A 12,248-nucleotide genomic window follows, 5' to 3' on the forward strand; every position below is an offset into this window, starting at 1 on the left:
AGCCTGGCGGTACCAACTAGCCCCTCCGGCCCACTCCAGTTCCCCAGTGTGCCGAGATGCACAGTCGGATAATCTCTATCCCTTAGGCATATAGGATGTACAAAATCCAAGAATATTAAAGAGAAAATAAACTGTTACTACTGTACATGAGCTGGAAGACAATATAAAATAGCACTAGGTGATGAGGGGCTGGTAGGAGCAGGTGTTGCTCAGGAGCTAAGATGCTTCTCTAAGTCAATTACCAAATGCTCCCAGTATTCTCACTGAGGCCAACTCCGAGCCACTTCTTTACTGTACACTGCCTACTAAGGGGTTTCCAAATATTACATACAGAGATCCTACTGCTTTCCAACAGAGCTCAGGGATTCAAAGTATTAAGTGTTGTTTTGTTTTCTGTTCTTAGAGGGAGTGTGGGGTGAGGGGATATGGAGGAAGAAAAATAAGTAGACAGGCATGGACCAACAGGTGAAAAACTAAAAGGAGGCTGATCCTCTGGGAGTATGCAGATTCAACAGCTTTTATTAAAATTTACCTTGGTTGATTCTATTACATCCTTCATAATATGCAATCAGGAGTCCCTACCATAATGTGATTTTCAACACATTCTTCCCTTTCATTCTCAATAAATAAAAAAAAATTTTGTTAAGGAAAACATACAAGGAAAGAATGAAAGTAAAGCAGAAGCCAGCAACAGATGTTCTATATTTTAAGGTAGAGGTCAATGGCCCTGTGAAAAATATTTCCTTTGCTCAGAGAAACAAGCAAGTTTGCAGAAGCATTCTTCTGTAGTCGTCTCTAGAGCCCCAGAGACTTCTACAAGTTACGAGTAACCTGGCCTGCTTCTGTTACTGAGATTTTCAGCAACTTTCACTTAGATGCCCTCTAGAATACTTTTCTTGGAATTAACTAATGCAGCCTGTCACTCTAAGACTTCTGTAAATTAAGCACCTAATTTATTAAGCAAGACTGAATGGGGTGGGGCAATCCTTATTTTTCTCAGATATAAATATTTCCTAATCTAACTGTCTACAGATTCAGCAAGTCACTAAACAATTCACTAAATCAATGTTGCTAATATAGATATTAGGAAGCAGTATAATGGATTTGCACAAGTTACTTTAAGTTCACTTTTAATTAGCCATTTAAAAAATAATAAAACTTAAAAATTAACTCTAAAATTTGATAAAGCCAATGAAAATTTATACCATCAAATTACATAATAATTGCATTAAAATTCAGATTGACATGTAATTTCTACCTTAAGTTTTGCATAGCAGTTCTGAAGATGGTCCATGTCACTTCCCAGCTTCAGATTTTGTGTTTCCACATTTTCCTGAGCCAGAAGGTTCTTCCGCTGAAGTATAAGTAGCTCATTCATACAATTTAAAACAGCAACTATATTTAATTCTCTCTTTGTCTCTTTACCTTTGGATTCTTCATATAATGAAGGGAAACCAAAAGTAGTCAATTCCTGGGGGGAGAAAACGTTTTCCTAAACGTTGGTTACCAGACAACTTAGTAAAGAAACGAAAGATATCCCGAAGGAAACATAATTGAGAGAACTGGGTTCTTTTTGCCTCTGCTCTGCATTCGCTTACAGCAAGGCACTCAGGTCTCAACATCAGGAAAATAAGGGGGACACTCAGAGCCCCTGGGGTGATGGGGGGCCACCCTGCCCCAGGGGAAAACATTCACCTTGAATCTAGAGAGGTGATCACCAATATCTCCACAAAACTAATGCAAGGCCTGGCCCCCACACGGCAACATGCTTGCCATGGCAAGTGTTCTCCTAATGTTAACAGAATACGTTCTACTATAAAACATGATTTATACTCTTGCTTCTTACAATTCTTACAAAAAAAAAAAACATGTTACCTGATCAAGATATGAAATACTTTGTTCAATATTCTCTTCTGTGCAGAAGGCACTGAAAAAACTGTGCACATTTTTTGACAAAGGTATTGAAGAACATAGCACTTGCTGTGAGTATAAACTTGATGGAGACATCTTTGTTTCTGAGGTATATTGAGAGAGATTTTTGCTTTCTGAAAGAAAAAAAGGTACTTACATAAATAATTTATAAAATGCATGCAATGTTAATATAATCTCCAGTATCAAAGATTTTGAATTATATAAATAGTTTTAAGTATTTTCAAATTAGGACAAAGTTGGTTTTTGTATGAAGACTATATACATTCTTCCAAAAAGATACAACTATAAAGTGATGCTCTTACTAAATAAACATGTTAAGCTACAATTTGCTACCTTAATTTACAGTGCTTTACATTTATAAAAACAGAAAAAATCTCTTGTCTACACACTCCAAGTTTATGCAACTGAAGGAATATATCAGAGAAATGTATTAAAGTAGTCAATGAATTTATTTCAAATGCACAAAAGTTTTTTCAAAAATAGTAGCAATCAAGAAGTCTATCATCCATCTAAAACACATAACCCCACTAATTATGGCATAATTCTTAGCTCTCCCCAATTTTACCTAAGATGGAAATCGGATATTTTATAATTGTTTGTCTCTCTCATTTGTCACATCTTCAATGTTGTGGTAATTACAGTTTCATTGAAAAAAATCACTGTTACAATCACTGCTTTAGCTTACAATTACTTTAAACTCAGTTACCTGAAGACAGACCTGGATCTGTAATGGTCATCCAATCTCCCATAGCAATTGCCAGAGCCGGGGTACCTGAGGGACCAGTTCAGCACTGCAACATTGAGTCCCGCTGCTGTCGCTCTTCTATGTAGGCATCTCCTTAAAAAGCAAATCACAGAACAGCAGCATCCAATTAAAAATATGAAGGCAAATATTAAACCAATGTGTAAAAATTAGTTCTATATGCTTCAAAACAGCAAGGTTTTGCATTATTTACTCTCACATATAGCCAGATAGAACACGGCAAAGCTCAGTAATAACTGCTGGGTGTATTGTGCACACATGTGTGTGATGGTCAAGAGTAAGGGCTTCTCCAGTTGTACTGAGATACATTACTTCATGTACGAAGTACATGGTACATACATGATTTAACTCACAATATATATCCAAGGTACAGCACTGTACTAAGTAATAAGTATTTCTATACTATGTCCTTTAAAATAAAAGTATAATTCTTATTTACATAGATAAGAAGATGAAAATATTTCTGGCCAGCAATTCCCATTTTTTGTTTTTACAAACTATATCAGCAATACTTTTCTTGTTAATCCCCAGTGTTGACACAGATGTGCAGAAATGAATACTCCCCCATACATTGTTCTCCAGAAAGATATCAACTTACACTACTACCAAGCAATTTGACCATATGTATCAAAATTCTTAAAAATGAAAATATATTTTAATTCAGAAATTCTACTTCTAAAATTTTATCCTAATAAAATGATTTGTATAAAGATTCATCTAGTATTCTTTACAATATCAAAAAAAATAATTTACATGTCCCACAGTAGGGGACTGTTTACATAAATGATACATTTATGCAACAGGACACTGTGCAACTTTTTAATATAACCAAGTATTAGGTTGGCCAAAAGGTCCGCATGGTTTTTTCCATAAAATAAAAGACACTTTTCATTTTCACCAATAACTTTTTTGACTTGGATATTTTGAGTACGTCAGCTATCTCCTGCGTGTTATAATGCTGACTGTTCTCAATTAATGTCTTGATTTGATCGATATTAACTTCAACTGGTCTACCCAGTGGTGGAGCATCGTCCAGAGAGAGAAACCTACAGCATGAAACTTCACAAACCACTTTTGACACATTCGATCAGTCACAGCACCTTCTCCATACACTCACTGCACAAGTATTTTTTGCATTTCAATTGCATTTTTACCTTTCTTGAAACAATAAAAGCATAATATGACAAAATGATGCATATTTTTTCCATCTTCAATAGTAATATAGCTACACAAAAATTCACCAATTTTAAATGCATGCTGATATGCCAGCTGTCACAACACAATCTAACAAAATGGTTCTGAATGAAATTAAAGACACTAAGCACAAGTACAGCCATCTTAGAGAAAAAAACAAATGAACTTTTTGGCCAATCCAATGGAATTAGGGTGGTAATAAATATATAAAAGGCAAGAAATAAGTATGAATGAAATAGACTAGGAAACAGATGTTTTTAGTCTGCCATTCATCTTTCCATTTTTAATAGAAATAATTGAATAAATATTTCTCCATCATAAAAAAATGCAATGAAACTATAAATGGCAACTAAACTTGATTTCAAGGGCAGGGACAGAAGGAGGAGAGTGAAGACGGAAGGCACACTGGAGAATGCACCCCAAATCTCTGCATAGCTGCTTCTCAGCTACAACAAATTGTGGTCAAAGAGAAAGTAGGTCCTGTGTTGCTACATCTTTCCATTTTTTAAGAGATGTTGGAATTCTGGATATTTGTGTGAAATCTCCCAATGTTTAAAGTTAGAAACCAATGAAAAAGATTAACTATGCAAGTTATCCTGTGGAAAGGAGGAGGGGCTGGGAGGAGGATATGAAAGAGCCTTCTACATCTTGATGAAAAGGCAGTTATACGGGTATACACATTAGTGCAATTCATCAAAATGAACACTTAAGATTTGTACATTTGACTGGATCTAAGTTATTCCTCAAACAACATGTTTTAATGGGCCAGATGTGGACTGTGGATCAGGGTTCACAACCTCTTTCCTCAATATGTAAAACTGTAGGGACATATTCTCGATACAATGTTAAAGTGAATTTTCACTCATCCAGTAAATTTTTAAGTGTGCTACTATGTGCCAAGTACACTCTTCTAAGCAGTGTACTAGAATAGTGTACACTGAGGGCAGTGAGGGCGGCCCTGCCCTCAGGAAGTTCACATTCAGTGGGGACAGAAATAGATAAGAAATAACTTAAACTAATTAACATAACACTAGGAGGGTAATAAGAACTATAAAGAAGATAAAACACAATTAACATGAGAGCAGTTTGGGGTAGGGTATCTAGATCAGCGAAGAAAGGCTGCTCTGAGATGCTGACATTTGAACTGAGATCTAAATAACAAGGGGTCGGCCACAAGAAGATCAATGAGAACAGCCGAGGTAGAGGACATAGTAGGTAGGAAGACCCAAGATGGAAATGAACTCGGTAAGTAAGAATAACGCAAAGGTCAGTAAGTTTCAGGTACATGAGCAAGAATAGATGGTAGGTGGTTGGACTTTTTCTGAATTGCAACAAAATACTATTGAAGCAGTTTGGGCAGGAAAGCAATATGATCTCCTTGAGGCCTTAAAAAAAAGATCACTCCAACTACTCTCCCCTCAGAGTAGATTGCAGGTGAGCAACAGTGAAAGAAACCAAGCTACTACAATTGTTCAGGCAAGGTCAGTACTACACTGAAGTTCTGACAGTGAAGGCAGACAGGTGAACAAGTTAGGAATGTATGCTAGAGACAGTACCTTCAGGACTCCCAGATGGATTAAAATATAAGCAAAAGAGAAATCACAGATGATTCCTAGGCCACATAGCAGCATACTACTTATACTAATGTAAATGATGTTACGTATTACATGTTACTGTAACAGAGAGGTCTGGCCAGAACGCTGGGCAGAGGGGAGGGTCGCCAGACAGGGATCGGGAAGTGCTGAGGCAGAGAAAAAGGCTGCAGTCCCAAAGTGAGGGAGGGGTTGCAAGAAACCCCAAGGCATGGACTGAAGCAGCAGCGGGGAAGTGACAGGCTGCCATACCCCAGGGAAGGGTAAAAACAATTAATGCGGCTTGTGACACAGCTTGCACAGAGCCTGCACAGGCTGAAAAGGTCGCAACACACATGTATCATGGAGGTGAGCATGGTGACACTGAGCTCCAGCATGTGGCTAGAAAACTGCAAAAGACACTTGGAGCCAAACTGTGACCGGGAACCAGCTAAGCCACCTGTATTTCCCAAAGGACAGTGTTTTTGAATGGGAGAGGGGATTCCAGATACAGCCTTGAACTGATCTGGCAGAGGGTGGTGGGGTTATTTACCTTTGGCCGTTTTAAAGGGAATAAGGCAGAAGCCATTATTCTTCAGAAATTGTATAGCCTTTAAAAAAAAGACTTCCTTTTTTATGAGACCTCTGCCTCTAGAATTTATGGGCAGTGGTATGGAACATTATGATGTCACACATACATATACACAGAAGGTCATTCAGTCTGGTGCTGAATTTTTACCATTTTTCTACTCATTTTGCACTTCCCACTGTCCAGATAGGTACCTTCAACAACAGGATGAGCAGGATAAAGGTTGAGTTTGCATCAAGGCAGCAATGATTTTACTTTTGGCTTCCAGGGATAGGAGCTATAAGCAAAACAGAGTCCAAGGGATAATAACCCATCTACTCTAACTCAGCTCTGCTTTGGGTAAGTTAATGTTCCTAAAACCAAGTTTCCTCGCAGGTAAACTGTCATTATTGTGGCTCTTCACAGTTTTCCCTGGGAATTAGTGCAATAATGCACATAAAGTATTTTGCACATTGCCTGGAATCTGAAACACACTGAATCAATATCAGCAATTATCATCATCAAGGTACAGATCTGATGGTTGAAATGACAGAATTCTAAAACCTGTAACAGAATGCACTGCTGTTCCTAATGAAAGCTGGACATAAATCCTTAAAGGATCTGAAGACAGATGTCCTTATAAAAAATCTATCAGGCAGTAGATTAACTTTGTAATCATTAAGTTGTGGGGAGGGGCAGGATTAGAAGAAAACAGACACGGCACCTTTCCAAGTCCTCTTATCTTTCAGGATATTTGAAAATAAGACACAATAGTGCCCTGTGCCCTAAGTGCCCTTTGTCCCCATACAGGAAGATCAAACACCAAAATGTGTCTACTGCATATCCATTCTGTAAAACTGTAATTTAAGTCAGGTGCTCTTTCTCTGTGAATTTAGCTCTCCAGTGTCCGCAGATTTAGATAGTAAATATTGTAGCATGTCCAATCGCTTAAGATAAAATCAACTGCAAAATATTCAGGTCTAGTTAAATGTTCACAATGAAAACCAGAATTCCATTTTAAACTGCTATGAAACAAAGAACTTCCAATATATGATTTCACACAGTCTAGAAGCTTCTATGTTGGGAACCACCCTGCCTGGTATCAGAAGCTATAACCCCTGCCAAGGCTAAGGCTGAGAGAATGACCTTGGACCATAAGCCAGCAAGGAGACAAAAGTTTATCTCCCTGGCAGGAGCACCACTTCTGCTCCTTTTACTTCACCATGCCTGGCCCCGAATGCTTGTTCGGTTAGCCAATGATGGGTAAGATTCCCCAAGGCAGGAACGACCTAAGACAGGCACGATTATGTGGGAGGCCCCCAAGGAAGGACTTTGGGGGCTACAGCAAAAGGGGGTGATGGACCCTCACCCCTCGGCTTTGACATAGCCTGAGTCCTCATCGTCTGCGAGAAAATCTCCTAATCTCTTGGTTTTCTTAGTTCCCTTGCTCCACCTAAGCCTAAAACAATGACAGAGGGTGGTGCAGTCCTGTGTTGGAAAGGACCAGTTCCCTGGGTGATCAGGCCTAAAAAAGAATATGTAAAATCTTGTGAAACCTGCTTTGTTTAGAATGTTCTCAGTTGAATGATAAGGGTCCAGGGAAGAAGTTTGTTCCTTAAAGTTTTACAGCTCTTTGACTCTGACTCAAAATAGGCCTTCAGAGTTCCTTGTTATCTATTGTTTGATCCATACTTCCGGGCAATGAGTAATGAGCTTTACCTGAATTCTTATGCAAACTAAATAAAAGCCATTGAGGAAAAGGCTCTTGGTCCTTCTCCTGTGAGAAATCGGCCACCTTTCCTCCCCAAGCAGATCATGTATTGGTAGACTTATTCTCATCCGTGGGGGGGGGGGGGGGGGGGGGGGGCCCTGCGGGCAGAGCCCCCCCAAACTTCTATGACCTCTTCTGTTCAATGATGCAACTAATTGTATACTACAAGGCTTGTGATAAAAAGTTACCCAACTAGTTTCAGTTTTTCCAAGAAAGGAGTCTTAAGACTCTTAATCAATATGTACCTCAAAAAACAAGACACTAATTTAAACACAGTAGTCTATTCTAGTTTAATTATAACTAAATCTTATACCACCCCAAGTTCATTTCTACTTGAAAGCTCCAAAGGAGCCAAGAAGGACTACATTAAAACTTGGCATTGGCCCAGAATTAAGTTCCATATTTCATATATAATGTATATTATTATAATAGGTTGGCCAAAAAGTCTGTATGTTTTTTTCCATAAAATGAAAGACACATTCTTCATTTTCACCAATAACTTTATTGAATTGGATATTCTGAGTATGTTGGCTATCTCCTGCGTGGTATAATGCTGACTGTTCTCAACTGATGTCTCAATTTGAACACTATTAACTTCAATCATTCTACCTGACCGTAGAGCGTCATCCAGCAAAGAATTCCCAGCATGAAACTTTGCTAAACACTTTTGACACATTCGATCAGTCACAGCACCTTCTCTATACACTCGCTGCACAAGTCTTTTAGCTTTTCAATTGCATTTTTACCTTTCTTGAAATAATAAAGCATAATATGAAAATGTTGCATCCTTTCTTCCAACTTCAATAGTAAAATGGCTACACAAAAATTCACCAATTTTGATGTTTTTTTTAAATGCACACTGATATGCCAGCTGTCACAATACAATCTAACAAAATTGTTTTGAATGAAGTTAAAGACAACTAAGTGCTACTAGAGCCATCTTACAGAAAAAACCAAACGCACTTTTTGGCCCACCCAATATACTAAGTCATAGCAAACCATTATATAGTGGACACAATTATCCATTACAAGTCACTGCACAAATTTGGTTATGCTAACATTGTTACTATAGTTTCATTACTATAGTTTCATTAAAGAAGACAACAGGAAAAAAATTAATAGTGATCATGTTTTGGTTCAAGTGATCTGGAATCCCCAATTCTCTCTATATACCAGCTGTTAGGACAGCTGCCCAGATTCCAAGATAGGTCAAAATCACAAGTGATTTTATGAACAAAAATTGAAGCTTAAAGAATTTAGACATCTTGTAAATGTCATTTCATTCATCTAAGATTGTTAGGAAATTACCGGAAAATATATAAAAACAAATAAAAACCTATAAAGTATTCCATAAGTAAGAATTCTTTCCCCTCTTTTTCCCACCTTACAAGATGGGGGTTGAAAAAACTGAGACACCAGATACCAAGGAGAAGAAACCTGGAGCCAAGAAGGCTAATGCTGGCGGCAAGGTTAAGAAGGTTATCCTCAAGGCCGAGATGCCTAGGAAGGGGAAGCCCCACTGCAGCGGAAGCCCTGTCCTAGTCAGAGGAATGTGTAGCCAATTGGCTACATATTTGGTGTCACAGAGGTAAGAGACTGGTTTTCCTGAAGCAGCTGAGCAGCAGCCAGCTACCTGTGACCAGACCTCTGTTCCTTAATCAAGTACCTCTACAGAGAACACACCAGAAGTCTGCCATTGCCACCTCCACCAAATCTGGTATCAGTGTGTGAAAATCCCCAAACATCCCACAGATGCTTACTTCAAGAAGCTGTGCCAGCCCAGACACCAGGAGAGCGAGATCTTCAACCGAGGAAGATGAGATTACACAGTAGCACAAGGCTGATCAGAAAGCTGTGGACTCGTAAATTCTGCCTAAAATCAGTGTCCCTCAACTCCAGAGATAAGCCCATTCTGTGTTTGCTCTCACAAACAGGCTTCATCCTCACAAACTGGTGTTCTAAATTTCTTACAAAGAACCTAATCAAATAATTGATCTATTAAAAAAATTCTCCTATTCAGAGAGACAGCTTATACCTTACTGGTAGGTAATATGCATGTAGGCATCTCATAAACTTCCTTGTTCCAAGTATTCCTTAACATACACTTCACAATAGAAAATCTTACTAATTACAGTAAAATGGCAACCATTTCAGAAAAAATACCATCTTACTATTTCTGAAGAACTACTTTGGCTTCCCTCTGTGTTGCAAAGTACCAATGCCATATAGTTCAGGTATAAAACAAACAAGGGGACTTGGGTTTGTTTGGGTAAAATGATTGTGCAGAACATAAGAATGGTCTAGTAGCATTTTCTAGGTTAGAAAACTGACAGAAAATTGGAAAGCAGTTTTAAGTTTCATAAATCTAGTATTTTCATGTCAAAGAATTTTCTTTCATATGTATTTATCTGTATTATAGACAAGAAACTTGAGCTCAGAAAGTCAACAGTATTACCTGAAATCATTTCTAATTGGTTGTGAAGTTTGGACAAAAATCTCAGTCTTCAAAACTGTGCTCTTTTCATTTTATCACCAATTCCACCTTTCAGCACTGCACATTCAAATCTCTCCATCTACCTATCTTTAAAGTAGAATATAATAAAAAATATTTTCATAATTTCTTTAAAAGACTGAGTTCTCATCAATTAATTATTCTATTCAGAGCACATAATTTTAAAGAAACTTATCTACTATTTGAAATTCAGGCACACTTTTAAACTGTGCTATGCCACAAACAATAGTGTCTCACACACACTGTGCTTTGAAAAAGCATAAAAACAATTCCCAGAAATTAGATCAGTTACATACAATGTTTAATGAGGATAAATAACTCATCTTACTATTTTCTGCAGTAGACTAAATATTAAGACAACATCCAAAGTAACTTTATAGATCTTTAGCAAAAACATTTGTGGTTCAGGTTAATTATGCCTGTTTTTTTTCCCCCATCGGAAAACTTCCTTGGCTGGTTCTTCCTCTTCCTTCTACACAAAGACTCAGGAGTTCTCTATATGCATCAACCACTTGAAGAATTTTGGAAGAGGCAGCCTCTAAGTTGGCCTTCAATTATTCCTGCTTCCTGTTATACATACCTTTGGTTATCCTGCTCCTTGAGTGTAGGGTGGATTTAGCGACTAGCTCCTAACAATTAGAATACACCAGAAGTGATGGGATTTCACTTCCAAGTTTAGGTTATAAAAAGGCTGTGGCTTCCATCTGGGATCAGTTCTCACTCACTGCCCCTGGATCCCTCTTTCTTGGGGAAGCAAGCTGTCTTGTTGCAAGCAGCCCCAGGAAAGGCCACGTGGCAAGGAACTAATGTCTCCCGTGAACAGCCAGTGAGGACCTCAGGCCTGCACAGAGCCAGAACAGTGAGTTTGGAAGTAGATCCTCCCCCAGTCAAGCTTGAGATGATTGCAACCTCAGCCAAAAAGCAGCCTAGCACTTTCAAGGTCCCTGAAAAAAATCAGGAGATAAAAGCTTCTAGGTTTTAGAGTAACTTGTTACTGAGCAATAAATAATTAATAAAAGTTGTAAAAAAAAAAATATATATATATATAGGGTGGGCAAGAGTAGGTTTACACTTGTGAGCACATGAAACAGCTTATTCTTGTATTATTTTCCATAAGAACTGTAAACCTACTTTTACCCACCAACTGTATACATTTCTGAATTCCTTCCTTAATTTACATGTCTCTTGCTGAAACATAACTAAACTAATAACATAAACTACAAAAGCAACTATTTAGTTCTAGGACGATGATGTCATCCAGCACTGTAATTAACTGCTCCATGTTGTTATAGTTGGATGCCTCCCCCACTAGTATATGAACTTCTACAGGACAGGGAATCATTCATTTCTGTATCCAACAGTTTCTGAAACACAGCAGGTGCTCAGTAAATACTTATAAATGCACTGAGTCCCACATATGGCACACGCACTCCAGCCTGTGCTCTCCATCTCTGCTTGCTTCTCTCACCTCACTCACGCTACTGCTTCTTCAGAGCCCAGCTCAGCCACCATCATGCCCTCCACACAGCCCTCTAAACTCCACTCTCTAGGTCCTCCAACCATTTACTAGAGTGTTTCATCTTTCTCAGCTAGTCTTTAAATACCACTTATTTTATATTTCTGTATTCTTCCCACTTATCTTAATGGATGGAATAATCAATGAATACTCAGGTAAATAACTAATTGTAAAGTAACATGTTCATTCCAGCAAGCAAAAGTGGTTAAAGAAAAACAGCAATGGAAACGATGCAAAAGATGTGAGCCTTTTAGGGGAAAGCATTTCTCCCCATCCCCCAAGCCTCTCCTAACACATCTGCTCACTGACAAGAGCTCAGCAGAAACCTAAGTAACATCAGGATTACAATACTTCCTTCACACTGTACACTATTTTAAGTGTTCTTTTCAAGTTCACTGGGAATTCAAACTTGAGAAGGTGC

At 38.2% G+C, this 12,248-nt stretch overlaps 1 protein-coding gene across 9 annotated transcripts in view; it reads right to left on the reverse strand.

Annotated features, from left to right (window-relative positions):
• Nucleotides 1-12,248, reverse strand: part of LOC114497542 (SSX family member 2 interacting protein) — a 45,239-nt gene that overhangs the window by 22,369 nt on the left and 10,622 nt on the right. For 6 of the 9 annotated variants that reach the window (XM_036026354.1, XM_036026353.1, XM_036026352.1 and 3 more), the window contains exons 2-4: nucleotides 2,639-2,770; nucleotides 1,876-2,045; nucleotides 1,259-1,471 (exon numbers count right to left, since the gene is read on the reverse strand). In XM_036026354.1, coding sequence (XP_035882247.1) covers nucleotides 1,259-1,471; nucleotides 1,876-2,045; nucleotides 2,639-2,681 — 426 coding nt within the window. In that variant the 5' untranslated portion in view covers nucleotides 2,682-2,770. Of the gene's footprint in view, nucleotides 1-1,258; nucleotides 1,472-1,875; nucleotides 2,046-2,638; nucleotides 2,771-10,254; nucleotides 10,381-12,248 lie in introns of those variants that run through there. The other 3 variants (XM_036026355.1, XM_036026357.1, XM_028513339.2) reach the window with 2 other exon arrangements.

Source organism: Phyllostomus discolor, chromosome 5 (genome assembly GCF_004126475.2).
Source record: "Phyllostomus discolor isolate MPI-MPIP mPhyDis1 chromosome 5, mPhyDis1.pri.v3, whole genome shotgun sequence".
In the NCBI taxonomy this organism is placed as follows: Eukaryota; Metazoa; Chordata; class Mammalia; order Chiroptera; family Phyllostomidae; genus Phyllostomus; species Phyllostomus discolor.